The sequence below is a fragment of the Molothrus ater genome, chromosome 14 (assembly GCF_012460135.2).
Source record: "Molothrus ater isolate BHLD 08-10-18 breed brown headed cowbird chromosome 14, BPBGC_Mater_1.1, whole genome shotgun sequence".
Lineage (NCBI taxonomy): Eukaryota > Metazoa > Chordata > Aves > Passeriformes > Icteridae > Molothrus > Molothrus ater.
Genome location: NC_050491.2, coordinates 1,398,382 through 1,426,231, shown reverse-complemented (window position 1 = coordinate 1,426,231; position 27,850 = coordinate 1,398,382). Strand labels below are relative to the sequence as shown.

The 27,850-nt window shown below is 57.7% G+C and overlaps 2 protein-coding genes across 2 annotated transcripts; both read right to left on the bottom strand.

Moving 5' to 3' along the window:
- Positions 1–8,958: 8,958 nt before the first annotated feature.
- AMER1 (APC membrane recruitment protein 1) lies at positions 8,959–18,201 on the bottom strand. Its single transcript, XM_036402193.2, has 2 exons — positions 18,131–18,201; positions 8,959–16,425 (listed from the first exon to the last, which is right to left on the bottom strand). Exon 2 carries the CDS (start codon positions 16,336–16,338, stop codon positions 13,132–13,134), a length of 3,207 nt encoding a protein of 1,068 aa, XP_036258086.1. The 5' UTR covers positions 16,339–16,425; positions 18,131–18,201; the 3' UTR covers positions 8,959–13,131.
- Positions 18,202–19,750: 1,549 nt separating this feature from the next.
- Positions 19,751–24,251, bottom strand: ASB12 (ankyrin repeat and SOCS box containing 12). Its single transcript, XM_036402218.2, has 3 exons — positions 24,111–24,251; positions 21,355–22,209; positions 19,751–20,673 (listed from the first exon to the last, which is right to left on the bottom strand). Exons 2-3 carry the CDS (start codon positions 22,172–22,174, stop codon positions 20,540–20,542), a joined length of 954 nt encoding a protein of 317 aa, XP_036258111.1. The 5' UTR covers positions 22,175–22,209; positions 24,111–24,251; the 3' UTR covers positions 19,751–20,539.
- Between the last annotated feature and the right edge of the window lie 3,599 nt (positions 24,252–27,850).

The window sequence follows — 27,850 nt, the reverse complement described above, 5'->3', positions numbered from 1 at the left end:
GGACAGCCTCAGGGGCTTTTGGGGACATCTGAGGGCAGCAGGGGCGACACCAAGGGACCCTGGAGGGCAGCAGGGGTGACACCCCCAGCACTGTCCCCACGGTACCTGAGCAGGACACGGGAGGTGGCCCAGGCCAAGCAGGGCACGCCAGGGAGGAGGGGCAGGTTCACCCCCGGCTGGGAACGAGCCTGGGCTGGGAATGAGCTCATCCTCGGGGTCTGGAGCCCCGGCAGGGCCGGGCTGGCCTGGGTTGTGCTCCTGGTCCCCGGCTGTGCTCCCAGGTGAGGCTGCTCGGGGCTGTCTGTGCCCTCAGGGCTGCTGGCTCCAAAGGCATCCTGGGGAAGGAGGAAGAGAGAGATGTCCCAAAGAAAGGATGAATTGATGGAAGCTGGGGCTCGGGGAGAGCCTGGCCACTGTTGGGGTCACTGTGGCTCTCAGCAGCCCTCACAGGGGCTCAAGCCCTTTCCCCAGGCTGACCCTGCAGGGAAGTCCCTCGGTTTATCCTGTAGGAATTCTTTCCTCTAGTCCTGTTTTTCAGACTCAGCCCTGATCACGTTTTAATCAGATTTGTCTCCTTTGCCTTTGGCATTCCTTAATCTCAGAGATGCTTCCCATAAATCACTGCCAGGGCTCCCACAGGAGGCTCCAGGTCCCATCCACACAACCCCGACCCTCACACCAGCAACTTTCCCAGCCCTGGAGAGCCCAGGGAGATTTCCATCACTGCTTCCTGCTCTGGAACCAGTGCTTAAAACCCCAAATCCCTCTGCAGCTCTCCTGGAGCCCCTCCCGGCCCTCGCAGGGGCTCTGAGCTCTCCCGGGATCCTTCTCCTGTCCAGGTGAGCACCCCCAGCTCTCCCAGTCCGGCTCCAGGGGGTTCCGTGCCCTCCTCCAGCAGATCCTTGAGGAACTCAGCCCCTCATTTATTGGGGTAGGGTTTTTGGGGGATGAAATTTCTGCTTGGAACCATCCCTCATTAACCACGGGCAGTGCTCGGACATCAAATCCCGGCTCTGCTTTCCCAGCCCCTCGGAGCTCCCTCCCATCCGCGCCGAGCCCGCCCTGCCTCGGGCACTCCGTGTCCCAGCCCGCCCTCCTTCGGAAAACAGGAATTTCTCATTTACTGCAGCAAAAACACACAGAACCTGCCAGGGGCAGCTCTGTCCCGCTCCCATCCCGGCTCTGTCCCCATCCCGGCTCTGTCCCGCTCCCATCCCGGCTCTGTCCCGCTCCCATTCCGGCTCTGTCCCCATCCCGATCCCGGCTCTGTCCTGTCCCCATCCCGGCTCTGTCCCGCTCCCATCCCGGCTCTGTCCCCATCCCGGCTCTGTCCCCATTCCGGCTCAGTCCTGTCCCCATCCCGGCTCTGTCCCCATCCCAGCCCGGCTCTGTCCCCATCCCGGCTCTGTCCCCATCCCGGCTCTGTCCTGTCCCCATCCCGGCTCTGTCCTGTCCTCATCCCGGCTCTGTCCCGCTCCCATCCCGGCTCTGTCCTGTCCCCATCCCGGCTCTGTCCCCATCCCAGCCCAGCTCTGTCCCGCTCCCATTCCGGCTCTGTCCCCATCCCGGCTCTGTCCCCATCCCGGCTCTGTCCTGCTCCCATCCCGGCTCTGTCCTGTCCCCATCCCGGCTCTGTCCCCATCCCAGGCTCTGTCCCCATCCCGGCTCTGTCCCGTTCCCAGCCCGGCTCTGTCCTGTCCCCATCCCGGCTCTGTCCCGTTCCCAGCCCAGGCTGGCCCGGGGCAGCCGGGGAACCCAGACTTTCCTTCCCTGCCTTGGGCTTTGCACACTCCCAGCTGCGGACCGGGGCTGGCAGGAGGGGAGGGGGACACGAGTGTGCCCTTTGTTGACAAAAGTGTTTTTTGTCTCTTCAAGAAGGAAAGAAGCCCAGAATCTCTCCTCGATTAAGTGAAAAAGCCACTTCATAGGACCTTGGGGACTTCACCTCAAACTTAAGGATGGCCAATTGGACAGGACCCAAAAAGTCCCACCTGAGCAATTCACTAGAAAAAGAAGTGAACAAAGGAACTAATGGCTTTTGTGGGGTGTTTTAGCAGGAGCAAGAACTTCTGGCATCTAGCTCGGTTTTTTTCTGTTTGTTATTTTGCCTTTTATTAAACCTTTTTGTTTCCAACACTGCAACAGAAGCCATCCTGCTTTTATGCCTCTGAGGGTAGCTGAGCTGTTTGGGTGTGTTGTAGTCCTCCAGGATCTCATGAGCCCTGGCTGGAAGAGGCTGCTATAACAGAGGGGGCTCAGTGGGGCTGTGGTGCCCACCCTGGGGTTTGGGATGGCATTCCCCCATGCCAGCAGGAACTGCCACCAGCTCTGTATCAGAACCCAACCTTCAGCGGGCTCCAGAGGAGATAAACCCAATAAACACAAAACCATCCCAAAGAGCATAAACCAGCTGTGCTGGGGGGCAGCAGTGGGGACAGCAGTGTTGGGGCTGTGACACAGCACAGCTGTGCAGCTCTGCCCCCCTGGGGCACACACTCTGGGCTCAGGGTGTCACTGGAGCCTGGAGCTGCAGTGCTGGCTGTGCCTGCCTGGCTCCCAGCCCCTGTGGAGTCACAAAGATTTGGCACCCAGGGTCCCCTCATGGTGGGGGACCCCACAAACCCCCAGCACCTGCAGTGCCCTCATACCCAGGTGCCAATTCAGGTGGTACCAAAGCCACCAAACCCCTCCAGGGTCACAGAATGACTGATTTGGGTTGGGAGGACCTCAGAGCCCCTCCAGTGCCACCCCTGCCGTGGCAGGGACACCTCCCACTGTCCCAGGCTGCTCCAGCCCCAGTGTCCAGCCTGGCCTTGGGCACTGCCAGGGATCCAGGGGCAGCCCCAGCTGCTCTGGGCACCTGTGCCAGAGCCTGCCCACCCTGCCAGGGAACAATTCCTCATTCCCAATATCCCATCCATCCCTGCCCTGTGGCAGCTCCATCCTCCCAGTGTGTCCCCAGAGTACCACAGACCCCTCACCCTGGGTTGTGACTTGGAGCTGTTGATGCTGAAGGCTCAGGGCACTGAGGGAATATGAAGCTCTGGCTCATCTCTGAGTTTCCCCTGTCATGTCCCCAAAAAGTGCTCCAGGGCCCCAGGGCAATTTTGGGGAGACCCAGCTCAGCACTGGACACAATAATAGAACAAAGGGGAACAGTTTTAAACTACAAGAGGAGAGATTTAGATGGGATGTTGGGTGGGAATTCCTCCCTGAGAGGGTGGGCAGGCCCTGGCACAGGTGCCCAGAGCAGCTGGGGCTGCCCCTGGATCCCTGGCAGTGCCCAAGGCCAGGCTGGACACTGGGGCTGGGAGCAGCCTGGGATATGGGAAGGGGTCCCTGCCCTTGGAAGGGCTTTAAGGTCTCTCTCATCTGAGCCCTTCTGAGGTTCTGGATTCCATGAGCTGCAATGTGGGAGCTCTCCCTTAGAGGTCAGCCCAGCACCAAACCTGGCCCGAATTCCCGGGATGGAGGCGATCCCTGCCCAGAGCCGGGATTTGGTCACCGGGCTGGGCAGGGGACGGTCCCCAGCGCCTGCAGCCCCTCCCCTCGTTGCTGCCCAGGGACATTCCCAAAAGCTGAGCTCTCCCAGGTCCGCTCCTGCTCCTTTCCATGCGTGGAACAGAGAGCTCTGAGCTCTGTGTCTGCCCCACCCGGGGATCCCCTGCCTGGGGAAGGCCTGGCCAGCTCCAGATTTTGGGGAGCAGGATGACCTGGTCCTGCTGCTGCTGCTGCTGTGAAGTTTTCCATGCCCACAACAGCCAGGACAACCCCTCAGAGCTTTTCCTTAAGGCTCAGTTCCTCCTTCCCTCCTCCCTTCTGACAGACAAATAAAACTCAGCAAAGAGACACTCTCCTGAAAAACAAAATAAAAACCCCCAAAACCCCCTTCACTGACAGCTCCTGCATCAGAAAGAAAATTACTCTTCTTTCATTGTTGTTTGTCTTTTTCTTTCCCAAATCCCTCCTGCATTAAACAGACTTCAGCATTGTTCTAAAAATAGAGGGATTAGAAATAATCCTCCAGCATGGAGCGGCTGTGGGGATGTGGCACCGGGGGCTGGTGCCTGCCCTGGGGGTTGGACCCTGGGGCTGAGCTGGGGGACCCAAAAACGGTGAGGAGGGGACATTGCTGTGTCCCCAGGACAGGTGTCCCTGACAAGGTGTCCCAGGGCTGTCCCTGGCTGTGCTGAGCCAGTGGGAGCCACCAGCGGGGAACCGAGCCCATGAAATGGGGATGGGATGGGATGGGATGGGATGGGGATGGAGATGGGGATGGGATGGGATGGGGATGGGGATGGGGATGGGGATGGGGATGGGGATGGGGATGGAGATGGGGATGGAGATGGAGATGGGGATGGGATGGGATGGGATTGGGATGGGATGGGGATGGGGATGGAGATGGAGATGGGGATGGAGATGGGATGGGATGGGGATGGAGATGGGATGGGGATGGGGATGGGATGGGGATGGGATGGGATGGGATGGGGATGGAGATGGGATGGGGATGGGATGGGATGGGATGGGGATGGAGATGGGATGGGGATGGGATGGGGATGGGATGGGATGGGATGGGGATGGGATGGGATGGGATGGGGATGGGATGGGGATGGGGATGGGATGGGGATGGGATGGGGATGGGGATGGGATGGGGATGGGATGGGGATGGGATGGGATGGGGATGGGGATGGAGATGGGGATGGGGATGGGGATGGGATGGGATGGGATGGGGATGGGATGGGATGGGATGGGGATGGGATGGGGATGGGGATGGGATGGGGATGGGATGGGGATGGGATGGGGATGGGATGGGATGGGATGGGGATGGGGATGGGGATGGAGATGGGGATGGGGATGGGGATGGGATGGGATGGGATGGGGATGGGATGGGATGGGATGGGGATGGGATGGGGATGGGGATGGGATGGGGATGGGATGGGGATGGGATGGGATGGGGATGGGGATGGGATGGGGATGGGGATGGGGATGGGGATGGGATTGGGATGGGATGGGGATGGGATTGGGATGGGATGGGGATGGGATGGGGATGGGGATTGGGAAGGGATGGGGATGGGATTGGGATGGGATGGGAATGGGGATGGGATGGGATTGGGATGGGATGGGATGGGATGGGGATGGGATGGGGATGGGATGGGGATGGGGATGGGGATGGGATGGGATGGGATTGGGATGGGATGGGATGGGATGGGGATGGGATGGGGATGGGGATTGGGAAGGGATGGGGATGGGATTGGGATGGGATGGGAATGGGGATGGGGATGGGATGGGATGGGGATGGGGATGGGATGGGATTGGGATGGGATGGGATGGGATGGGGATGGGATGGGGATGGGGATGGGGATGGGATGGGGATGGGGATGGGGATGGGATTGGGATGGGATGGGATGGGATGGGGATGGGATGGGATGGGATGGGGATGGGGATGGGATGGGGATGGGGATGGGATTGGGATGGGATGGGGATGGGATTGGGATGGGATGGGATGGGATGGGATGGGATGGGGATGGGGATGGAGATGGGATGGGTATGGGGATGGGGATGGGGATGGGATGGGGATGGGATGGGGATGGGATGGGGATGGGATGGGATGGGATTGGGATGGGATGGGATGGGATGGGGATGGGATGGGGATGGGGATTGGGATGGGATGGGATGGGATGGGATGGGGATGGGATGGGTATGGGGATGGGGATGGGATGGGATTGGGATGGGATGGGATGGGGATGGGGATGGGATGGGATTGGGATGGGATGGGGATGGGATGGGGATGGGATGGGGATGGGGATTGGGATGGGATTGGGATGGGATGGGATGGGATGGGATGGGGATGGGATGGGGATGGGATGGGGATGGGGATGGGGATGGGGATGGGATTGGGATGGGATGGGGATGGGATGGGGATGGGATGGGATGGGGATGGGGATGGGATGGGATGGGGATTGGGATGGGATGGGGATGGGATGGGGATGGAGATGGGGATGGGATGGGATGGGGATGGGGATGGGATGGGGATGGGGATGGGGATGGGATGGGGATGGGGATGGGGATTGGGATGGGATGGGATGAACAAACTCCACTCGATCCATGGAAATACGGAAGGAACTAAAGCAGTTGCCCCAGGGATGACAGGTGACACAAAGGTCACCAGGCCACGGCAGCCTCTGGGCACAGGAGCCTGAGGACCCTGGCAGTGCCACAAAGCCCTGGTGTTCCCTCACAGAGCAGAGTTGTTGTGCCACAGAGTTGTTGTGCCACAGAGTTGTTGTGTCGGCGCTTTTCAAATCACTTTGGAGAAAAAAAGGGGGGAAAAAAAAGAAACACTTCAAAGTGTGAGATGCATTCCTGTGATGACAAGCGACTTCCAGGAGGCTTTGTCTGCAGGAATTTGTTTGCAGCAAACGAGTCAATTTGTGTTTACAAGGAAGCAATTAGAGCTGAGGGTTTGAGGCGTTCCCAGCGGGATGGGCCATCCCAAGAGCTGATCCCGCTGTCCTCATCACCATCCACACTCCACTGCCACGTGCTGGGAAAGGAAGGAGAAAACAACCCAGGGACAGGTGAAATCCATCTCCTGTATCCCCTGCATCCATCCCTGCCTGAGCTGGGGCTGCAGCCTCAGGGATATTCCTCTGGCACCAGGGAAAACAGGACATGAGCCAGGACCCCCTGGATAACCCCAGCCCCGCCAGGGAATCCCAGCTTTGCCATCACCTCGGGAGAAAATGTCCCTGCAGCTCCTGCAGGCTCAGAGCTCAGAGTGGGATGTGGAAGGGGAACCCCGGGGCCCTGGGGAATGTTTTTAGCCGGGAAGGATTTGGGATGCAGGGAGGGTGCCTGGAATAACACCCAGCAGGCTGTAGGGAGGCTGGGAGGGAGCACAGCTCCAGAGGGGGAGTTTGAAGCCTGAATTTTGAGTTCCTGGCCCAGGAACCCCCAGGCCCACCAGGCTCACCCCTGCCCAGCCTTTCCCAGTTTTTTTGGCTCCTCTGGCAGAGTTCTCCAGCCCAGGCAGCGCTGACCCAGCCCCACGTGGCATTTTCCCAGCTGATTGCCTTCCAGACTCTTCCCACGTTTAAAACGAAGGAGAATCAGCAGAGCTGCTCCTCCAGCTCCTGCCCTGCCTGGGCAGCTTTGGCCCTCCCTAAATTCAGCCAGGGCGTTTCAGGGCCCCATCCCCACAGGAGCTGGTGGCTCTGCCCCGAGCTGGTCCCTCTCTGCTGCTGTCAGAGCTGGGCCCAGCTGCTGCCCCTGTCCCTCGCTGTCCCCACACGGGGAGGTGACAGCAGAGGCTCCCGTGGGAGGGACCCTGGGGACAGGGACGGAGCTGCCCCAGGGACCCTCCCCTGCTCCTGCCTGGGGTGAAAGCCACCAGAGCTGTGACAAACACCAGTGGCACGGTCAGAGCTGCTCCTGGGCCACACCAACCTCATTTAACCCCAAAGGAGAAGCCACCCCCTCTGCAGCAGAGCTTTGGGAGCTGCTGGAGGCTTTTCCAGTGGGATGAGGGAGGTTATTACCAGCTGAAATACAGCAGAAAACAATACAGTGAAATAAACATTTAAAAATACATAAAGCATACATATTTAAAAATTTAAAAGTATATTTATATAAATATATATAATCATGTAGTTATATATAATTATATATTTTATATAAACGTATATTTATTATGTATAAATAAATATTATATATTAGAAATAGTATTATTTATAAATATTATAGATATTTATAATATTATAGATAATATTTATATTATATATAATATTATATTATTTATCTCATATTAAATATTAATATAGTGTAATCATATAATTATATTTATAATAAATATTAATATATTATAAATATTGTTTCTAATATTTCTATTAAATATTATAAATACTATTTATAATATTATAGATAATATTTATAATATGATCAATACATATGTAATTATAAATATTATAGATAAGTATATATTGGTTATATTATATATTTCTTATGTTATATATAATATTGGTTATATTATATATATAATTAATAATATATTGATTATATATCAAGAAATACTAAAAAATATTAAGAAGCAACCTCTGCTGAGGGGCGAGTTGGGTTGGGGCAGCCCTGAGCCCTCTCTGTGGGCTCCCAGGGGAGGAGGTTGGCGCTGGGAGCTTGGAAAGCTCCTGAGGTGCCTGGAGGCCCAGGGAGGTTCAGCTCAGCTGGGGCAGGAGCAGAACCGTGGCCAGGGCAGGGTTTGATTGATCCCAGCATGAACCAGGGGTGGATCCAGGCTGGGAAGGGGAAATCCCCAGGTGCAGCAGGGAGCAGAGGGAGCTCTGCTGGAAGCTCAGCATTTCCAGAGAGGCTTTGGGAAAGGGGGAGGTTTGGATCAGGGGGAGCAGCACCAGGGGGAGCAGGAGAGGCTGGCAGGGCTCGGGCAGAGCCTGGGAATGGCCCGGGGGCTCCAGGGGCTGGAGAGGGACAGGACAGAGCCTCAGCCCGGCTCATCAAGGGCACAGCTCATCGGGCTCTCCAGGTAATTACAGCTCCTCACAAATTCAATTCCCGGGTGTTCCAGTGCGTTTGGAAAGGCTGGGAGGCACCTGAGGAGCTCCTTAGCAGGGTCCAGGATAAACCAGCCCTGCTCTGGCACCCCAGGGATGGATGTCCCAGCCAGCTGGGGCCACCTCAGAGCCAGGGAATCTCTGCTCCTGTCACTGCAGGAACCCAAAGAGAGAAAATCTGTCTCTGGAGCCTTAAAGGATGGAGAATTTCCAGAGTTCATTTCACGAGGGTCTGAGGAGCTTTACCCTATTCCAAAGGGTCTCTGTTGCCTTCTCCCATGGAAAATTCCACCTCACTGGCAAATAACCATCAGACAAAGAGGAAGGGAAAGAAAAACAGCAAATCAAGGATAAAATAAGCACAAAAACACCAAACCACCAGTGAAATCCAATATTCTCTAAAAATCTGCAGTTTATTCATTAGAATTCAGTGAAAGGAACATTCATTTTAAAACACAATCAATACATTAAAAACTTGAAAGGACTAGTAGCAATGAGAGCAGGAAGGAAACAAAAAAACCCCAAATTCAGCCAGGTTGGTCACCTGGGAGGAGCTGCCAGCCTGGCAGCAGGGAGGGAGGGGCAGCTGGGGACAAGGGCTAATTCATTATTTCCTTACAACTGAGAGGCTTTTTGGGATTTGAATTTCTCACTTCACCCAAATGGAGCTTTGGGGTGACTCAATGTGGGTGAGAAGAGCAGGAGGCCCCAGCTGGAGAGGAGGGAGCCCAGAATTGCAGGGCAGAGGGAATGGGGAAGGTGGGTCTGAGTGCCCCAGGAATGTTCAGTGAGAAACCTCCCAGCTATCCCTGTGGGGAATGGGGCAAACCCAACCCAGAGAAACTTTTAAAAGCACCATTAGGTGACAAGTTATTCATTAGAAGACAAAAAAAAAATCTCTGCAGAGCCAAATCAGTGACAATTGCCACCTCTGCTGGGGGAAAAAAGGGGGGTAAAATCTGCTTTGGGCTGGATTTGAGCATTGCAGAAGCTCTCCTCTCCTCTGGTCCCAAAGTTCAAGGCAGTGTCATTCCAGGGAGATGTTTTAGTGATGCAGAGCACGGGGCTGGAGCTCCCTGGAGGAGGGAAGGAGCAGAAGGTGGGGAGCCCTGCTAATCCCAGGATTATTTAAGGAGCAATCCTCAGGCACCAGGGCAAAATCCCAGCTCCCAGCCCGGCCAGGGAGCACCAAGGGGAGAGGAAACCTGTCCAAGAGCACTTCCATGCACCAGCCAACAGCATCTCCTGCACAAGGAATGAAGAAAAGCCCCAGTTTGAGATAAAATAACGTCAGCAGACAGCAGGAAAAGCCTCAGCTGAAACCTGTGGGCATTTTACAACATTTGGAGGGAGAAATCACCAAAATCCACAGATTCAGATTAAAAACAACACTGAAAAGCAAAGAGGGGACAGCTGAGTGTGACAGAGGAGGGTTAAGGACATCTCAAGTGTGTGCAAAGTGTGTTTGTGAGGCCTGGGGGGGCTGGGCAGAGCCCCCAGCACATTCCCAGGGAGCAGGGGGGGATCTGGGCACAGCAGCAGCAGGAATGGCCTTTTATCCATGAGAAAAGCAAACCACAGCACTTGGAAAGACAAGACACACGAGTAAAAGAACAGTCTGTAAAATTTCCCCATGATTATAAAATGCAAAACTATACAAAAATAGAGAAAATTGACCGTTTTCTTATGTGTATAAAAACAAACAAACAAAAGAAAACCCCCAAGTCCCCAGAATGCAACACAGAAGCTCTTGGCAGGCTGACCCCAAGGGCAGTGGTTCCCTCCCAGCTTCCCAGCCCCAGCCCCTCACTTCCCTGCAAGGAACAGGGGAATTCCTCAAGTTTTTCCTCACTATCCTGGCAGGACCTTCTCTGTTCCTGACTTTTGTGCCTGGTTTCTGGTTGGGAAGCCCTTTTGCATAAGCAGCCTCAGTGACCAGCCCCAGATGTGAGCTCCTCGGGTAAGGCAGTGTTGGACTGACCCAGCTCCAGCCCAGCTTTGTTCCCATGGATGCCAAGTGGGGTTTTTTGGGAAGAGTGGCTCAGCAGGCAGTGAAATCCAATCCCTACTGCAGTCATCATTTCCAGGCTGAATTACTGCACTAGAAATTCCAATTTCTTTGGGTTAATGGGGCAGAATCTGCCAATAATCCAGCAAATTAGTGACTAAACTGCATTAGGAAAACTCATTTGAATTCCAGAGATATTTGCCTCATTGAATTCCCATCGAATGAAGAGGAGAAACCTTTGGTATAAAGTCAGATGGCCAAGCCTTGGCTGTACTGCTCCCACTGAACCTCCCCACCCTGTACCTGCACGCAGCCCAGGATGCCAGGGACACCCTGGAACATTCATGTAGCACCCAGACATTCCCAGCCCTCAGCAGGACTTTGGCTGAACAAAGCTCCAGAGCCTGGAACCCCCAAGATGCCTTTGGTGAGCTGCTGAAAGGAAATAAAACAGGGATTAAACCCAGCCAGGGTGTGAGGGGGTGACAATGGCCTTGTGGTGTCGCCAGCAGGGTGTGCCCATGGTTTGTGTGCTGGGATGGGGTGAGATGGGCACAGAGCTGGCCCTGTCCTTGCTCCAGGGAGGGATTCCATGTTCATTAGCAGCTGTGCTAACGAGGGCACTTTCACCACATTGTCCTCCCTGGGGGTGCCAGTGGCACCAAGAGCCAGGTGTGTCCCAGGAAACCCTCCCTGGTGTCCAGAGGGAGGAGGGAACAGAACCATGGCACAGCAGGTTCCTGTGGAACTCCCTGCAGCAGGGCTGGCAGGAAAGCATGGAAAAATCCAGGTCTGAGCCCCTGATGCACAGATGGATCTGCTCTGCCTCAGCAGGACAACCACATCACACACAGAGGCTGAACCAAGCCTGGCCCTGCCTCCCTGCTCCTGCCCAGACATCCAAGGACAGGGCAGAAGGAATCTTTTCTCAAAAGGAATATCAAGACCTCATTTTGCTTGGGGGGGGGGAAAGCCCATCAAACCCAAAGCAGCTCCTTGTGCCTGGAAATCCAGGGATGGCAGGGAGCAGCTGATGGAGCCACATCCGTGTGGAGCAGGAGAGCAGCAGGAGGGTGACCCAGCAGGGCAGGGCTCAGCAGGAAAATCGAGTCTGGCCCAAGCAGAGCCATCCCTCACTCCACAAATGTGGTCAAACTCCAGTATTTCCACTTTGGGATTATTTTTTTTTTTGAATGCTACAAACTCTGCTGCAAATAAAAATAGAGAAAGGGCGATGAGGTGGGGGAAAACAAAAATCACTGGTAATGGAATTAAATCAGAACACAGAGCATGGACAGGACAGGGAAGCAGCTTTGTGTCATGGATTGGGGGTTTAGGATCACAGAGGGGACCAGGAGCCTGGAACAGATGTCACAGGAGCTCACAGGACAGAGTCTGTCCCCTCAGTTGTGTCCCTCCTCCTTTGTGTTCCTTCAAAGAGGCAAAAAATCCCAACCCTACAGCAGCTTCCAGGTTTTTTGTTCCCTCCAGACAGGAGGAGTGAAGCCCAATGTAGCTGTGGTCCATCCCAAATTCCAAGGAACACAAAACTTTCCTCCTGTGGGTTTATGCAAAGAAAACAACCTTAAAATAAAATAAAATTAAAAAGCCACAAAGCTTCCTTTTGAGAAAGTAACATCATCTGCCACTTCACAGCTACAGGCATGATGCAAATTTAGCTTATTTCAAAGGCCTCATCCCTGTCCCCATGGCCCTGGAGAGGCCAGGAGCCCAGGACAAAGCACAGGAAAGGTTTCCACCAGGAATTCTGCACCGTCAAGACAGACCACAACAAAGAAGGGACCAACACTTTGTTCTTCAAAGGACACCATGGACAGCACATCTTTCTGAGCAAAGTGAAACTAGACCTGGAGAGCGTTATCAGCACGCACACAAAAGCTCCTGCTCTCCTTTGGGGTAAGGACAAATGAAATAAATAAAAAGGTTGCTGCAAAGTTCCCCTTTCCAGCTGCCTCGCCCCATCCTTGCTCTGGAACAAGCAGCACCCTTCCTCCCTGCTCCCCACACTGAGCCTGGGCTGGAAGACATTCAAGTGAGTCTGAACCAAAACATTTCACCCAGAAGAGGAAAACAGCCCCATTTCCCTCAAAACTCTGCCCAAGGCCTGTTCCCCCAGCCCCAGTCCTGCACAATCCCCAACCAGGCACACCAGCAGCGGGTCCATCCCCAACCTCTGCCAGGGGCTGCTGCTGCTGCTGCACTTGGTGTTGGAGAGGGCTGGAAAACCAGAAAGTGCCTCAGTGGTGATGAAGGAATCCTGGAGGCAGCTCCAAGCTGCTTCCAGAGCATCCACAGGGGCAAGGCCACGGATGGCTGCAAGAGGAGCATCAGCCCAGCTCATCTCAAGTCCTCCCCAAACTGCTCCCTCCCTTTGCTCCCCTTTCACTCCCGCCCAGAGCAGCCTCAGCATGGTGACATGGTGACATTCCTGCAGCCTTTTGGCTTGGTGACAGTGACATTCTTGCAGACGCTCAGCCTGGGTGACACGGTGACATTGCTGCAGCCCCTCAGCTGGGTGACACGGTGACATTGCTGCAGCTACTCAGCCTCGGTGAGGCCGCACACGGTGCCACGGCAGGCGCCGTGCCCCGGGGTGGCCCTGCCCTTGAGGGGCTCGGTGCAGCGCTCCGGGCTCTCGGTGTCCCCGCTGCCATTCCCAGGGTGCTGTGGCACGCCCTGGGCGATGCCCACAGGTTTGCCCCTGGCACGGTGCTCCGGGGAGCAGGCAAAGCCAAAGCTCGGGGGCAGCTCTGCTCCTCCCAGGGGTAACAAGCGGGACAGCTTGGGGACATCGCCGTGGTAGCGGAAGGACCCGGCCGCCTCCCGGGCCCGCCTGGCCTCGGGCTGCAGGGGGAGGTTGGAGGGCCGGAGCGGGAGCCTGCTCAGCTCAGCCTCCTGGGGCCGCCTCTCCGGAGCCTCCCCGATGCCACCGCGGGAGAGAGGCAGGAAAGGGGACACGGTGTCCGGCGGCTCCGAGGGCTCCCAGACGCTCTCCACAGCGCCGGCCGGAGCCAAGTCCCAGAGCTCCATCCCGCCGGGAGCCGCCTCGGGGCCGTGCTGGAGGTGCCGCAGGCCCGGCCAGCTCAAGCCACCCTCGGGAGCCACCAGCTCACCCTCCTCCTTGCTCCTGCTCCTCCTGGCTCCGGCAGAGTCCTTCCGGCCAGCGTCGTGCCTGGCCCAGAGCCGGCAGGGCTGGGGGGCGCTGCGGGCTCCCTGCGGCTCGGCCAGCTCGAACTCCAGGCTCTCGGTGTCCAGCGAGCGGCTCCGCCGGTCCACGGAGAGCGGCGCGGGCATGGAGGGGCTGAGCCCGTGCAGGCGCAGGTGGCGGGGCAGGCTGGCCACCCCCCAGTTGCAGCTCTGGAAGGAGCCCGGGGAGAAGCCCAGGGACATTCTCTCGTCACATTCAGCCAAGGACTCTTTCTGTCCGTAGCCATCATCAAAGGCCTCGGCGATGTCCTCGCCCGCCGTCAGCTCCGGGTGCTGCTCACACTCCCCTTCCCCGTCCTGCTCCACGTCCACCACGTCGAAGGTGACCATGGTGGGGAGGGCAGGGAGGTTCTGGGTGAAGGATGAGCTGGAGGCCGAGCTCCCCAGGCTCTCAGAGAGGCTGGAGAAGAGGGTCCCGCTGCTGGCAAACTCCACCAGAGCCTGTGAGAAGCTCACGGCGTGCTCGGGCTCGCTGCCCACCTGGGGCTCACCAGGGCTGGGCTCTGCTCCATCATCGTGCTCCTGCTCAGGCAGCCTGAACCCAGGGAACATCCCTGCCTTGGCTGGGGCCACACTGCCATGGATGGGGTCCCCAAACATCCCACAGTCCAGGTCTGCATCGAACCCCGGGTTGTTCTTTGTGAGCTGAATAAGGCAACTTCCGGGGGCTTTTTGGCTGTTGTAACAGTTTTCCAGACACAGAGTCCCTGGAAAATCCCTCCACTCTGGATTTTCAGCCCTAGCCACTGCAACCCCAGCATTGGCAGCCCGGCTTGGGGTGTGCGAGGCCACCTGCTCACTCCCGAGGCCACTCTGACTCTTGCCAATGGAGCTGCCTGCTCTGCTTTTACATTCAATGCACTGCTTTTCCCGGGGACACTTCTCCTTGCTGGAGACATCCAGGCGTTTCAGGACCGGCTCCCTCTGCAGCTCCCAGTACAGCAGCTCTTTCTGAATGGCTGCAAGCCCCTCTTCTTCAGTTTCCATCAGCCCTCTTTTCTGATCCATCATCTGCTGGATCAGGCTCTTCTCTGCAGGGAGGCAGAAGTCCATGAAGTAGCTGAAGATGCCCTGGCGTGGGACTTTGCCCTCGAACAGGGATTCCTCCCCGTGAGAGGGGCTCATCAGGGTGTCAAACTCGTAAAGTGCATCGCCACTGTAGCTGTCCCGGGGCAGTCGGTCCTTCTTGAGCTCCTCTCCAGCCTCATCCTCTGGCCCCGGCGTGGTGGAGTCATAATAGCCCTCGTCACTGTTCGGGGCAGACTCCTGCTGGTCGCTCTGGGGCGTCAGGAGGTCAACGCCGTCCATGGCATCGCCCACGTAGGGGTGGGCGTTGGCCTCGTGAGAGGCGTGTGTCTCCAGGCTGCTGCTGGACACCTGGGCCCCGTAGCTCCTGTCCCCCGGCACGCCGCTGTCCCACACCTGGTGCAGGTACTCCTCAGCCTCCTCAGGGATGGCCATCTCCTCGCCACCGCCCTGGTAGGTGACGAGGCAGGAGCTGCGTTTGGCGGCGTCGCGGCTGCGCTCCACCGAGATGCTGCTCTCGGCGATGTCGGGCTCGGCGATGTCGTCCCCGCAGCCCGTCAGCGAGTCAAAGCTCTTCAGGGAGGTGACATCCCCCAGCATGAGGCTCAGCAGGTCCCCAGAGTGCAGGCAGGGAGGCTCGCTGTCCATGAAGTCAGGGTGGAAGGCCAGCAGCAAACTCTCCCGGTCAAACTCGGCGCAGGCAGCAGCCTCAGGCTCCGATTTTGTATCTGGAACGTCCCCGTTCCCTGGCACGGCCATCGTGTCACCCTCGGAGGTGCCTCCGTCGGCTGCGGGGCCCGTGGGCTCGGTGGCCTCACCACAGCTGGAGTCACCCCCTGAGTCCCCTGGGCCGGCCGTGGCCTCAGGGCCCGGCCCTGCTCCCCTGCCCTCCACAGCCCCTCGGCTCTCTGCTCCCATCCCGGGAGCACTCCCGGCCTCCTCCGTGTCCCCGTTCCACTCGGGGAGCTCTGCCTTCTCGCTCTCGGCAGCCTTGCTCTTCCGGTGCCGCCGGATGCTGTTAAAAAACCCTTTCAGCCCTTTCTTGGCCCTGGGGCATGAGGATTTCTCCCCGTTGGGCTTTTTGTCACAGCCCTCGATGCTCCCGGGGGGAGAGCCGTCCTGCTGGCCCAGCTCCCCCCTGCTGCCGGTGTCCAGGGCCAGCTGGGCGCTGCGGGAGCCGGGCAGGGGCCCGGGCTGCCCGTCCCTGCCGCCCTCCGAGGGGCTGCCCGGCCGTGCCGCACCGCCCTTGTCACAGGCGGCGCTGCTCAGCCCGTCGTGGGTCTTGCACTTGCTGAGCCCCTTCTTGCCGCGGCCGCCGAAGAAGCTGGGCAGGGTGCAGATGCTGCGCTTGCCCCCGAACAGCTTGAAGGCCGTTTTCCTCAGCTTGCCGGGGGGCGGCTGCTGCGGCTCCGCTGCCACCACGGAGCCGTTGGCGCTGTCGGGAGGGGCGTCCCCGCCCTCCTGCCGCCGCCGGTCCCCTCCGTCCCGCTCCTCCGGGCTGCCCGTTTCCATGGCAGCGGGCGGGCTTGGATCTAGCTGGAAGCGGCGGCTCTGGGAGCGCGGAGCTCCGGGCGCAGGGATGGACACATCACCGCCGACCTGAGGCACAGGGAGAGGGCACAGGTGAGGAGGACACGGCAGCGGAAGGGGCAGAGCTGAAGGCACCGGGGTCTCAGGGCTCCATCACCAGCTGGAGGAGCCTCCAAGCTCTGCCCCCGCTTCCAAAATCCAGGCACCAAAATGTCGCCTAAATGTACCAGTTCACCAGAGCGGGAAAACCGCACATCCCCCTGGGTAGAATCCCTCAGGACAGGCAGGTCTGAGCCCTGCACCTCCTCGCTCCAAGCCCTGCAGCTTCCCAGATTTTCTGTCTCCAGGATGATCAGGTTTGGCTACCTTGAACTGAGAGCTAGCACCTCCCAAACCCCCTCCCAGCTCTCCCAGGCCTCATGCCAGGCTCCAAAGAGCATCCGGAGGGAGGCCAAACCAGGACACAGCCCCCCCTACACACGTGTCCGGGGAAAAACCACTCTGGTTACTACCCTGGCTTTTTTAAATAGAAGATTTCAGTTGTTTTTAAAATAATCTGTGCAGCCAGAGAGAATCGCCTTAAAAACACCCACTGTGAACCCCCTGATCAGATTATCCCAGAAGCAGAGAGGTAGGTTTGAAATCTGACCCTGGATTGCTGTCAGGAACAGCAGAAATAAAACAATTATAATCATGTTTCTTTCGCAGAGGTGAGGGTGGAGAAATTAAATGCAATAAAATCCTAATGTGCTCTCAAGCTGTAAATGCCCCAGGCTGAGCTCTGACTGACAGGAGGCCAGGAAATCTTCCCGAGGTGTTTAGCCAGAGATCCCAAATTAAAAAATACATCCAAACGATGCTCTCTGCTCCTGTAGCCCCACAGCAAACCTGCAATTCCGGGTTATTTTTATTCCTCAGGTCTGGGTTCTTTTGCCTCTATATTGAACTGGCATCGCTGCCCTCAGCACGGCTTGAACTGGATGGGCTTTAAGGTCCCTCCCAACCCAGCCCATTCCATGATTCTGGAATTCTGGGATTGCTGATAACCCCTCACGTTCACCTGTCCCACTGGAAGCAGCAGCTGGGGCGTAGCCGGCTGGCACAGCCACCTCCCCAGCGGCGAACTGGGCTTTTCCAGCTCTGCCGGAGCCCACCACGAGTCCCAGGAGCCTCCAAAGCCTCTGCAGAGACCGGGAGAGAGGGGCCTGGGAGAAATGCTCGCACCTGGCCGGGTGCGGGGCTGCTGGAAAAGGGGGGGAAATGAGCCCAAACCTGCACCTGGACAGGGACGGCTGGAAAACAGCCGGGGAAGGGCACGAGACAGGGCCAGCATTACAAAAATTCCTTTTGGGAATCGTTCCTCTCCAGCTCCACGTCAGCACCGCGGCACGGCTGCGGAGGGGAGGCTGGGGTAGGATAAAAAATGAAATAAATAAAAATGAAAGAAAGGGAAATAAAGGGCACCGAGGGCAAAGAGCCACCACCAATAGAACATGAAAAATAAGGTTTAAAAGCCAACAAAAAGCAGCACGGTAACAATGAAATGCAGCGTTTCACCCGCACAGAGGACCCTCGGGACCCCCGGCCCGCCCAGCCCCGCACGGGGCCGCTCCCCCAGGCCGGCCCTCCCCGCTCCCCCCGCCGCGCTCCCAAACTTTCGGGAGGATCCGTGAAAACGCGAGGGGCGGGGGGGGAAGGGGGGGGTCGGTCCGGGCCGCGGGGAGCGGCGGCGCGGGGAGCGCGGCCCCGGGCCCGGCCCGTGCCCAGCACTTACCACGGGCGGGCGGCGGCACCGCGGCACCCCCGGGACCGCGGCCCCGGCCCAGCCCTCAGGCCGCGCGAGGGGCGCGGGGCCGCGGGTCCGCCCGGCGCGGCCGGCAGGGGCGGCGCCGCATGACGGGCGGGGCGGGGCCTCCTGACGGGGGGCGGAGGGGGCGGGGCCTGGCGGGCGGGGCGCGGTGATTGACGGGGCGCGGCGGCGGGGGGCGGGGCCTGTGCGTGAGGGAGGGCGCGGTCTCCACATTGGGCCCAATGGGACGGGGCGGGGTCACGGTGACGGGGCGGGGTCGCTGGGCGCGGTCCCCACGGTGTCCCCACGGTGTCCCCCAATGGCCGTCCCGCGGTGTCCTCCCGGTGGCCCGGGGCGATCTAGGGGCGTCCCGGTGGCGGAGTGGGCGTGGCCTCAGAGCACGTCCCTGTGCTGAGGGCGCGGCCTCGTTAGCGGACATGATTGACAAGGGGGCGTGGTCTCTGTACGGGGCGTGGCCTTGGAGCGACACCCGCGGGCCACGCGGGGTCACGGACACGGGAGGGTGTCCTGTCCTGTCCTGTGACACCGGGGAGTCAGGGATGTGACAGTGTGTGACACCGGGGGGGGGTCAAGGATGTCACACGGTGTGTGACACGGGGGGGGCAGGAATGTGACAGTGTGTGACACTGCAGGGCTCAGGGATGTGACACGGTGTGTGACACGGGGGGGGCAGGGATGTGACAGTGTGTGACACTGCAGGGCTCGGATGTGACACGGTGTGTGACACCAGGATGACACGGCGTGTGTGCTGTGGGACACCTCCCTGCGTGTGCTGTGTCACCCACGGCACTGCCAGCCCCCCACCGCTGCTCACCTTCTGTCCCACAGGCACTGAGCAGCCCGGCAGGGAAGAGCCCTCTCCATTTTTGGGATCCCCAAATCCCAAAAGCCCCCAGATCTCCACGTGAGGATGAGGAGTGGGATTCACAGCAGGGAGTGGCAGTGTCCCCGCGGGACAGCCTCTCCCAGCCCCCAGTTCCTGCTGTGCTCCTGCTGGGGGCTGCGAGGAGACAGAAGGGGCAGCAGTGTCATCATTCCCTATGGAGCCTTGTCCAGGCTGCTTCCAAGCCCTAATGCTCCCCTTGGGAGAGGCCCACAGCCTAATTAATAGATGCTGATTAACAGATCCCACAGCCCCTGACACAGGCCCATAAATCCAGCAGGGAGGTGCCTGTGTTTGGCCCAGAGCCACCCTTGGAGCCGTGAGCCATGGGAGCACTTCCCTCTGGGATGGCACAGACAGAGCAGGAGGGAATGAAGCATGGGACACTTCTGCTGCATCCCAAAAGCATCCAGAACATCCAGAGCACCATGGCTGGGTGGGCACTGAGCTGCCAGGGAGCAGCAGGATTGATCCATCAGCTCCTGGCTGTGGGAAGAGCCAGGAGGGCACCTCCAGTCCACTGGTGAGGGCAATCGCTGTGCCCAGGGCAGGAGAGATTGAGGGACACAAAGGGGGTGCTGGGATGCCCCCCTCCAGCCTGGAATTCCCTGTGTGCAGCCATTCCCTCATCCCTGCCCAGCCATCCTGGCAGGGCTGCCCAATGTGGGGAGTTTCACCAGACAGGCCACAGCAGCTTCATAGCAAGAACAGAACACTTTAATCCAAACCCCAGCCCTGCCCAACCATGGGAGACACTTGGCCACAACAGGAAGCACTTTTGGGCTGAGCAGACGATGTTTAGGGTCAGAGCTGGGGCTCTCCCAGCCCCTCCTGTGCTGCCAGCTGGGAGCACTGGGCTCTGCCCTCGTTGGGGTGGGCACACACGGCCGGGACCAGCCCCAATCCTGCCCCTCCCAAATGGAGGAGGCACTTGGGGATTCTCTGGGTATCCTGGAAGCATGAGGGACCTCAAAGCCCACCCAGTGCCACCCCTGCCATGGCAGGGACACCTCCCACTGTCCCAGGCTGCTCCCAGCCCCAGTGTCCAGCCTGGCCTTGGGCACTGCCAGGGATCCAGGGGCAGCCCCAGCTGCTCTGGGCACCCTGTGCCAGGGCCTGCCCACCCTGCCAGGGAACAATTCCCATCCTCACAGCCAAGAATTCCTCCACACTCTTTCCCAGCCCCTTCTCCAACCAAAATCAGCTAAAGGTGTAAAATCCCTCAGTACAGACAGTGTGAGGCAAGCCCAGGGGAACCAGATCCTGCTCTATCCTTGCTTTGCTGCAAACCAGGAGCTGAGACCTCCTGTTCTCTCTCCCCCTTCCCTTCCCATCTCTCCACATGGGCACAGCTTTCTGGAGACACCTGGTAGCAAAAATGAACCTGTGACCACAAATTCCTGGGGGTTCCACAGATCTCAGGGATTCACTGCCAGGGTGGAGCAGGTTTTCATTGGGGTGCTCAGTGGGTGTCCCTGGGCAGGCTGGGATCACAGCTGGTACTGCAGGTATTTGGCCAGGGCAGTGGGAATCTCCAGCTCTCCGAGGGTGGCCAAGCGGCTGGGCTGCTTCAGGAGGCGCCTCATGGCCAGCCGGGATTGGGACAGCAGGGATTTGGGATGAGCTGTGGAAGGAAAATCACATGGTCACCTTCAAAACACACAACCCTGCTGCCCTCCAACCTGGCATTGCCTGAAGTAAAGGGACATGGGCTGAGCAAACCAGACAGCGTTGGGACAAAATCATCTCTGGGTCCCTTCCAACCCAAACCGTTCCATGACCCTATGAAAACTCCATGATCCTATGAAAATTCCATGAAAAACCATTCCATGAAACCATCCTATGAAAACTCAACCTCTGTGGTGGGGCTATGGACTGACACAAGCTCCCATGGGAGCTGGGCATGGAGAGGAAATCTCCCATCCCCACATGGAAACAGGTGCAGGGTTTTAGACTTGGGTGGCACAGGAGAGCCCAAGCTGAGCAGCAGAAAGGAGAACAAGGGTGAAAAGCAGGGGGTAACCCCACAAGTGAGGGGAAATCCAGGCTGTGGGAATCATGGAATCACAGGAGGGCTTGGGTTGGGAAGGGAATTTAAGCTCATCTCGTTCCATGGGCGGGGACACCTTCCCCTATCCCAGATTGATGCAGCCTGGCTTTGGACACTTGCGGGGACCCAGGGGCAGCCCCTGACCCGCACAGCCAAGTAACAACCGAGGCTGAAGGAACGCCGGGTGTGGCTGTCGGGAAGGGAGAATCAGAGCCGAGCCGTGCCTGTCCCATGCTGGGCTCCCCTCCCGGTCACCTCTGGCGTGCAGCAGCAGCTCCAGCCCCTCGCTGCGCGGGCCCAGCCCCGGCCCGTCCGTGTGGGGCACGCCGGGCAGGTACACGTTGGCCCCGAAGTCGATGAGCAGGCGGATGAAGTCTGCGCGGCAGCCGTGCCTCAGGCACGTCTCCAGCAGCGTCTTGGGCTCGCGGATCTGCGCCAGCACGGCCGGCTCGGTGCAGTTGTAGTCGGGGTCGGCGCCGTGCAGCAGCAGCAGGCGGAAGCACTCCAGGTGCCCGTAGGCGGCCGCCAGGTAGAGCGGGCCCGAGCAGGCCGCGGTGTTGGCCGCCCACTCGGGCAGGCGGGCCCGCGCGTTGGGCTCCGCGCCGTGCTCCAGCAGCAGCCGCACGATGCCCGCCCGGCCGTCCCGGGCCGCCAGCAGCAGCGGCGAGCAGTTGTTGTAGGCGCTGCCCGCGGGGCTGGCGCCGGCCTCCAGCAGCAGCCGCACGCACTCGCCGTGCCCGTTGCTGACCGCCACGAAGAGCGGGGTCTGCGCCTTCACGTCCAGGCTGTCCACGAACGCTCCGTGCTCCAGCAGCAGCCGCAGGCTCCGCACGCTGCCCCGGGAGGCCGCCAGGCGCAGGGGGGTGCTGGGCACGCCCCAGCCGCTCCGCCGGTTGATCAGCCGGCGGTACCTGTCCTGCGACAGGAGCCCGGCCAGAGCCTCGTGGTCATCCTGGCTCACCGCCCGGCTCAGCTCCTCGCTCTCCCCGCTGTCCTCCTCGTCATCCCTGGGCTGCAGCAGGGAGAACATCTTGTTGATGTCCATCAGGCTCATCTTGTCGGGTCTGGGCTCCATGTGCCGCTCTCATGGTAAAGGATGAGGCCAAAGATCTACAGGATGGCAGAACCGGCACCAAACCCGGGTTAGAACCAGTCCCTGACACCGACAGCTGCATTTTAGTGCAAGTTTGTACTCAACAAAAGGAAGATTCTCAAAAAAATGGGCAAATATCGGATGAGGATGCTGCTGATGTGCTCATGGCCCTGGCGCCACTTGGGTGAAAGGCTGAGGGAACGACGGAGCTCGGTGCTGTAGTGGGTATGTAGGTCAGGATCCCATAAAATCATGGAATGGTCTGGGTTGGGAGGGACCTTAAAGCCCACCCAGTGCCACCCCTGCCATGGCAGGGACACCTCCCACTGTCCCAGGCTGCTCCAGCCCCAGTGTCCAGCCTGGCCTTGGGCACTGCCAGGGATCCAGGGGCAGCCCCAGCTGCTCTGGGCACCTGTGCCAGGGCCTGCCCACCCTGCCAGGGAACAATTCCCAGTTCCCAATATCCCATCCATCCCTGCCCTCTGGCAGTGGGAGCCATTCCCTGTGTGTGCTGTCTCTCCATGCCTTGTCCCCAGTCCTGAGGAAGGAGGTGAATGTGAAGCAGTCAGTTTGATTGGGGATCAAACATCTCCCAGCATCTCCCTTCCCAAACGATGCCAGAATCCCACTGTTTTCCTCCCTCCTGCCTGCTGGAGCCCCCTGATCACGGCCACAGAAGGGTCTGGGATGTTTCTGCTGAGGGCTTTGGGGCAGGAAGGGTGGAAGTGCTGAGCTGATCACAGCAGCGGCACCGAACGCTGGAGCTTTGCTGGGCTCTGCGCACAGGATGTGGCCTCAGGAGCCGAGGGACAGCAGGGACAGGGATGGGATGTCCCGGGGGGCACCTGAGCAGCTGGAAACGCTCGGGGTGGGCCGAGCAATGTCTCGGCAGCCCGGGGCAGCTCGGGTTTCCCCGGGAGAGGCAGAGCCGGGGCTGACCTGGCCTGGGAGAGGCCAAGGAGCTACACGGGGCAATTAATTAGCAAAGCAGACGTAGCAAACAGTTAATTATCTGATAAGCAGAAGGAGTAATTAGCCTCGTTGTGCACCTGAGCTCGTTGGTGCCTGTCCCACATCACCCATGGGGACACGGCCACCAGCTCAGGGGGACCCCAGCAAGGCCACCAGCACAGGTGGGGACACTGGGACAAGTGTGATGGCAGCAACAGCAAAGCTCTGCTGGGCTGCCACCCGTTAGCCCAATTTATGCAGAAATGTGGGAAATTCCAATGCTGCTCTTCATTAGACACACCAGGGATGAGCTCTGGAGCTTTGGGATCACCCACCCTCATGGAGAATGGGCTGGGGGTTCCTGCAGGTTTGAGTCAAAAAGACAGTTGTGTTCCCAGTTAGAGCCCCAAGGGAATGGTGTGGAAAAGGAAAAGAGCAGCTGTGACATCTCCTGAGCACACAAACAGCACCTCCAGAGGGAGGCTCCTTGGGCTGAGGGGGCTCCTTATCCAGGAGAGCCCAAACCAGGATTCATGGAATCACAAAATGGTTTGGTTTGGAAAGGAACTTAAAAGTTCATCCCATCCCACCCCTGCCATGGCAGGGACACCTCCCACCATCCCAGGCTGCTCCAGCCCCAGTGTCCAGCCTGGCCTTGGCACTGCCAGGGATCCAGGGGCAGCCCCAGGTGCCCAGCCCAGAGCCCTCTGCTTCATCCATGGGGATTTGGATTATTTATAGGTTTTTATTGATTCCCATTCACACTGCATCCCTTCCCTCTGTCCCACAGCTCCAAGACCCCTGTGCCAGGGCCTGCCCACCCTCACTGTTCTGTCACCCCCTGAGCTGGCAGAGGCTGTGCAAGCCCCTGCAGACCCACAGAGGTTGTGACAGAGCACACAGGGCTCACATTTGTCCCTCTGGGTCCCAGTCCCCCCTCACCCCAGCAGTCCCGGTGCCACCTTACCTGGGTGTGGGGGATGCTCAGAGCCCCTGAGGCCAGGGGGCTCCCATGGGGAGTCCTGCTGTGGTTGAAGCCCCACAGGGCAGAGCAGGAGAGGCTCTGGCAGGGCTGGGGCTGTGTGGGGCTGGGGCTGTGCAGCTCACAGCTGAAATGCCACAGCAGGACTGGTCCGGGGCACTGAGGCTAATTTTAGCCCCTCTGGGGTTTTATCTTACCACTTCCATTCTTGGAAAGCTCCCCCTGGGTAAATATAGAGAGGGCAGTGGGGTGGGGGGAGGCTGGGACAGGTGCTGGAGGCTGCTCGACCCCTCTGAGCACACCCAAAGCTTTTTCTCTGCTCTTTCCTTGCAGGAATTGCAGGTAATGGGGCAGTTTGGGGTCCCTGCCAGGGCAGCACCAGCCTCTACCTCACCTTGGCTGCTGCCAGGCACTCAAATTCCCTCTTATAACCCCCCTCCTGCCCTGCCTCCCCCTCTTCAGAGCGATACACATGGCCATTTGCAACCTCCAAAATGATTTATTAGACACCAGGATGACAAAAGGTCCTGAAGATGGTCCAGATTTCCCACCTGAGCTGCTCGGGCTGCACCTGCCAGAAGGAACCACAGCCAGGATTCCTGAGGCTGAACAGGACCCAGGAAGGCAGGGAAGCTCCCAGGGCAAACAAAAGGAGTGGGGAGCAGCACTGGGGCTCTTATCAAAAGCTGTCAGCTGGAAAGTGCAATCCTATTTTATCCAGCTCCCTTCAAACCCTCTCCAAACTCCTCAGCAGTGGAGCAAGAACAGGCTGGGGGTTTGGGGCAGCCTTATCATGGCATGAGATAACAAGAGAGACCCAAATTACCCAGCAGGAAAATCCCCACTGCTGCAAGGAGTGAAATCAGGGTGCTCTGTGAAGTGTGTGATCTGTGCCACCACCACATTCCTGCTTTGGAGCTCCCCCTGCAAAGCCTGGAATGCAGGAAAATGGTCAGTATTGATTTGGTTTAGGCTTTTGGTTTTCCTCTCTAAATTCACTCAAAAATAGATTCTTGCTTCACAAAGGTCAGTTCCCCAAATCCAGCACAGGAATGGAATTATGGAGTGTGATGTGGATGAACTCTGGAGCAGGAGAGGGGAGTCTGGGGTTGTTTTTCCTGAGTGTCAGGAAGATGCAACCACAACAGGGATGCTGCAGCCACAAAAGCCAAGCCTGACTGGAAACCCCTTCCACAAACCACAGAAATCAAAGCAGCCATTAAAAAGACAGTGTTATGAAGGGAAAAAAAGGGAATGCAGACAACAGAAGTGCTAGAAAATGTGAAATGTAGGAAACTTGGAGATGAAAGGAAAATCCTTGAAAGGCAAATTAATGATAAACCTCTCATTCTTTTGTTGCTGCTGCTGCTGTTTAGTTGTTAACCAAGAGAGATCTTAGGAACAAGGAGCAGATTAAACCCAGTTCTAAGGAGCAGATTAAACCCAGCTCTAAGGAGGCAAACCCGAGAGCCCCCCAGGCCGGCTGGAATCCCACCCAGCCACACCCCCCTGGAGCAGGAACCTCTCCATCCATCCCAGGGGATGTTCCCAGCAGCAGAGGCAGCCCCTCCCTGCAGGAGCCCAGGCAGGGCTGACACTCCAGCCTGAGCCAGTGGGGATGAGCTTCCCACTGCTCCAGACTCCAGGGAAGGACGAGGAGCTGGGAAAAGCTTCCACCTTCTGCCAGGGGCTGACCTGGCCTCTGCTCCTCAGGCTGCTCTTGATCAGCTCCCTGGCACTTGGGGAAGAATTAGGGGGCAGAAGGGTACTGAGTGCCAGTCAAGGGGTTTTTGGGAAGGTAAATCCTGTCCAGAGTTGCTCTCATTAAAGAGATTATTGTTATTAACGCAGCTGAAGAGAGCTAATGAGCTTGTGCATTTAGCAGGGCTAAGCAGTTAAAAGTTTAGAGCTAAACAGTCCCAAATAAATGATTTTGCAGGGATTATGGATTTACTGACAGTGCTCAAGGTTGGGAGAGCAGAGCTGGGGATGGGGCTGCTGTGTCTCCTGCCTTTGGGCTGGGAGCCACTGCCAGAGCACAGCTCTGGAATCTGGAATCTTGGAATCTCCCTCTGTGCTCTCAGCTCTGCTCCAGCATCCCAAACCCCAGCCCTGGGCTTCTCCCAGTTGGGAGTGGCCCCAGCAGCACCTGATCCAGGTGTTTGTAACCCAGGAATTACCCAGGAATCACCCAGGAGTCTGTTATCTAGGAATTACCCAGGTGTTTCTTACCCAGGAATTACCCAGGTGTTATCCAGGAATTACCCAGGTGTTTGTTATCCAGGAGTTATCCAGGAATCACCCAGGAGTTATCCAGGAATTACCCAGGTGTTTGTTATCCAGGTGTTATCCAGGAATTACCCAGGTGTTACCCAGGAATCACCCAGGTGTTATCCAGGAATTACCCAGGTGTTTCTTACCCAGGAATCACCCAGGTGTTATCCAGGAATTACCCAGGTGTTTGTTATCCAGGTGTTATCCAGGAATTACCCAGGTGTTTCTTACCCAGGAATCACCCAGGTGTTATCCAGGAATTACCCAAATGTTACCCAGGTGTTCTCCAGGAATTACCCAGGTGTTCTCCAGGTGTTTTCCAGGAATCACCCAGGTGTTATCCAGGAATTACCCAGATGTTACCCAGGTGTTCTCCAGGAATTACCCAGGTGTTTCTTACCCAGGAATCACCCAGGTGTTTTCCAGGAATCACCCAGGTGTTACCCAGGAGTTATCCAGGAATCACCTAGGTGTTTCTTACCCAGGTGTTACCCAGATGTTATCCAGGAATTACCCAGGTGTTTCTTACCCAGGTGTTACCCAGGAATCACCCAGGTGTTACCCAGGAGTTATCCAGGAATCACCCAGGTGTTTCTTACCCAGGTGTTACCCAGATGTTATCCAGGAATTACCCAGGTGTTTCTTACCCAGGTGTTACCCAGGAATCACCCAGGTGTTACCCAGATGTTATCCAGGAATTACCCAGGTGTTTCTTACCCAGGAATCACCCAGGAGAGGGCAGGGACAGCAGCCCAGCATCCCTTGGCTGCACTGCACATCCCTGCCAGGGCTCTGCTGGTGGAAATTCCTGATTTATTTGGTGCATCCACACACAAAATACAGAGTTAGGAAGGAAGGAGGAATCCAGCCATGCTGCTTCTCCTCCATGAGTCATTCCTTGAGGAATTCTGGCAGTGCTGGAGCCCCAGGAGTTCATCTCTTTACTTCCATTGCACCTTCCCTTTTGGAAAACAGATAAAAGGATGGTTTGGGTTGGGAGGAACTTGAACTCCATCCCATTCCAGCCCTGCCATGGCAGGGACACCTCCCACTGTCCCAGGCTGCTCCAGCCCCAGTGCCCAGCCTGGCCTTGGCACTGCCAGGGATCCAGGGGCAGCCCCAGGTGCCCAGCCCAGAGCCCTCTGCTTCATCCATGGGGATTTGGATTATTTATAGGTTTTTATTGATTCCCATTCACACTGCATCCCTTCCCTCTCTCCCACAGCTCCAAGACCTGTTGTTGAGAGAGAGGTTTTGTATCCCCCTCTCATACCCTCCACTCCCCCAAAGAGAAGGAAAATAAAATTCCAGGAGAACACTGGAATCCATGAGCTGCTTGCAGCCCAAAGCAGCTCCAATTATCACACCTTTGGTCCTAATTTCCCCCAAATTAAATTGCAGCTTTATCAATTCTAGCCAGTGTTAATGTTAATAATCCAATTAAATGCAAA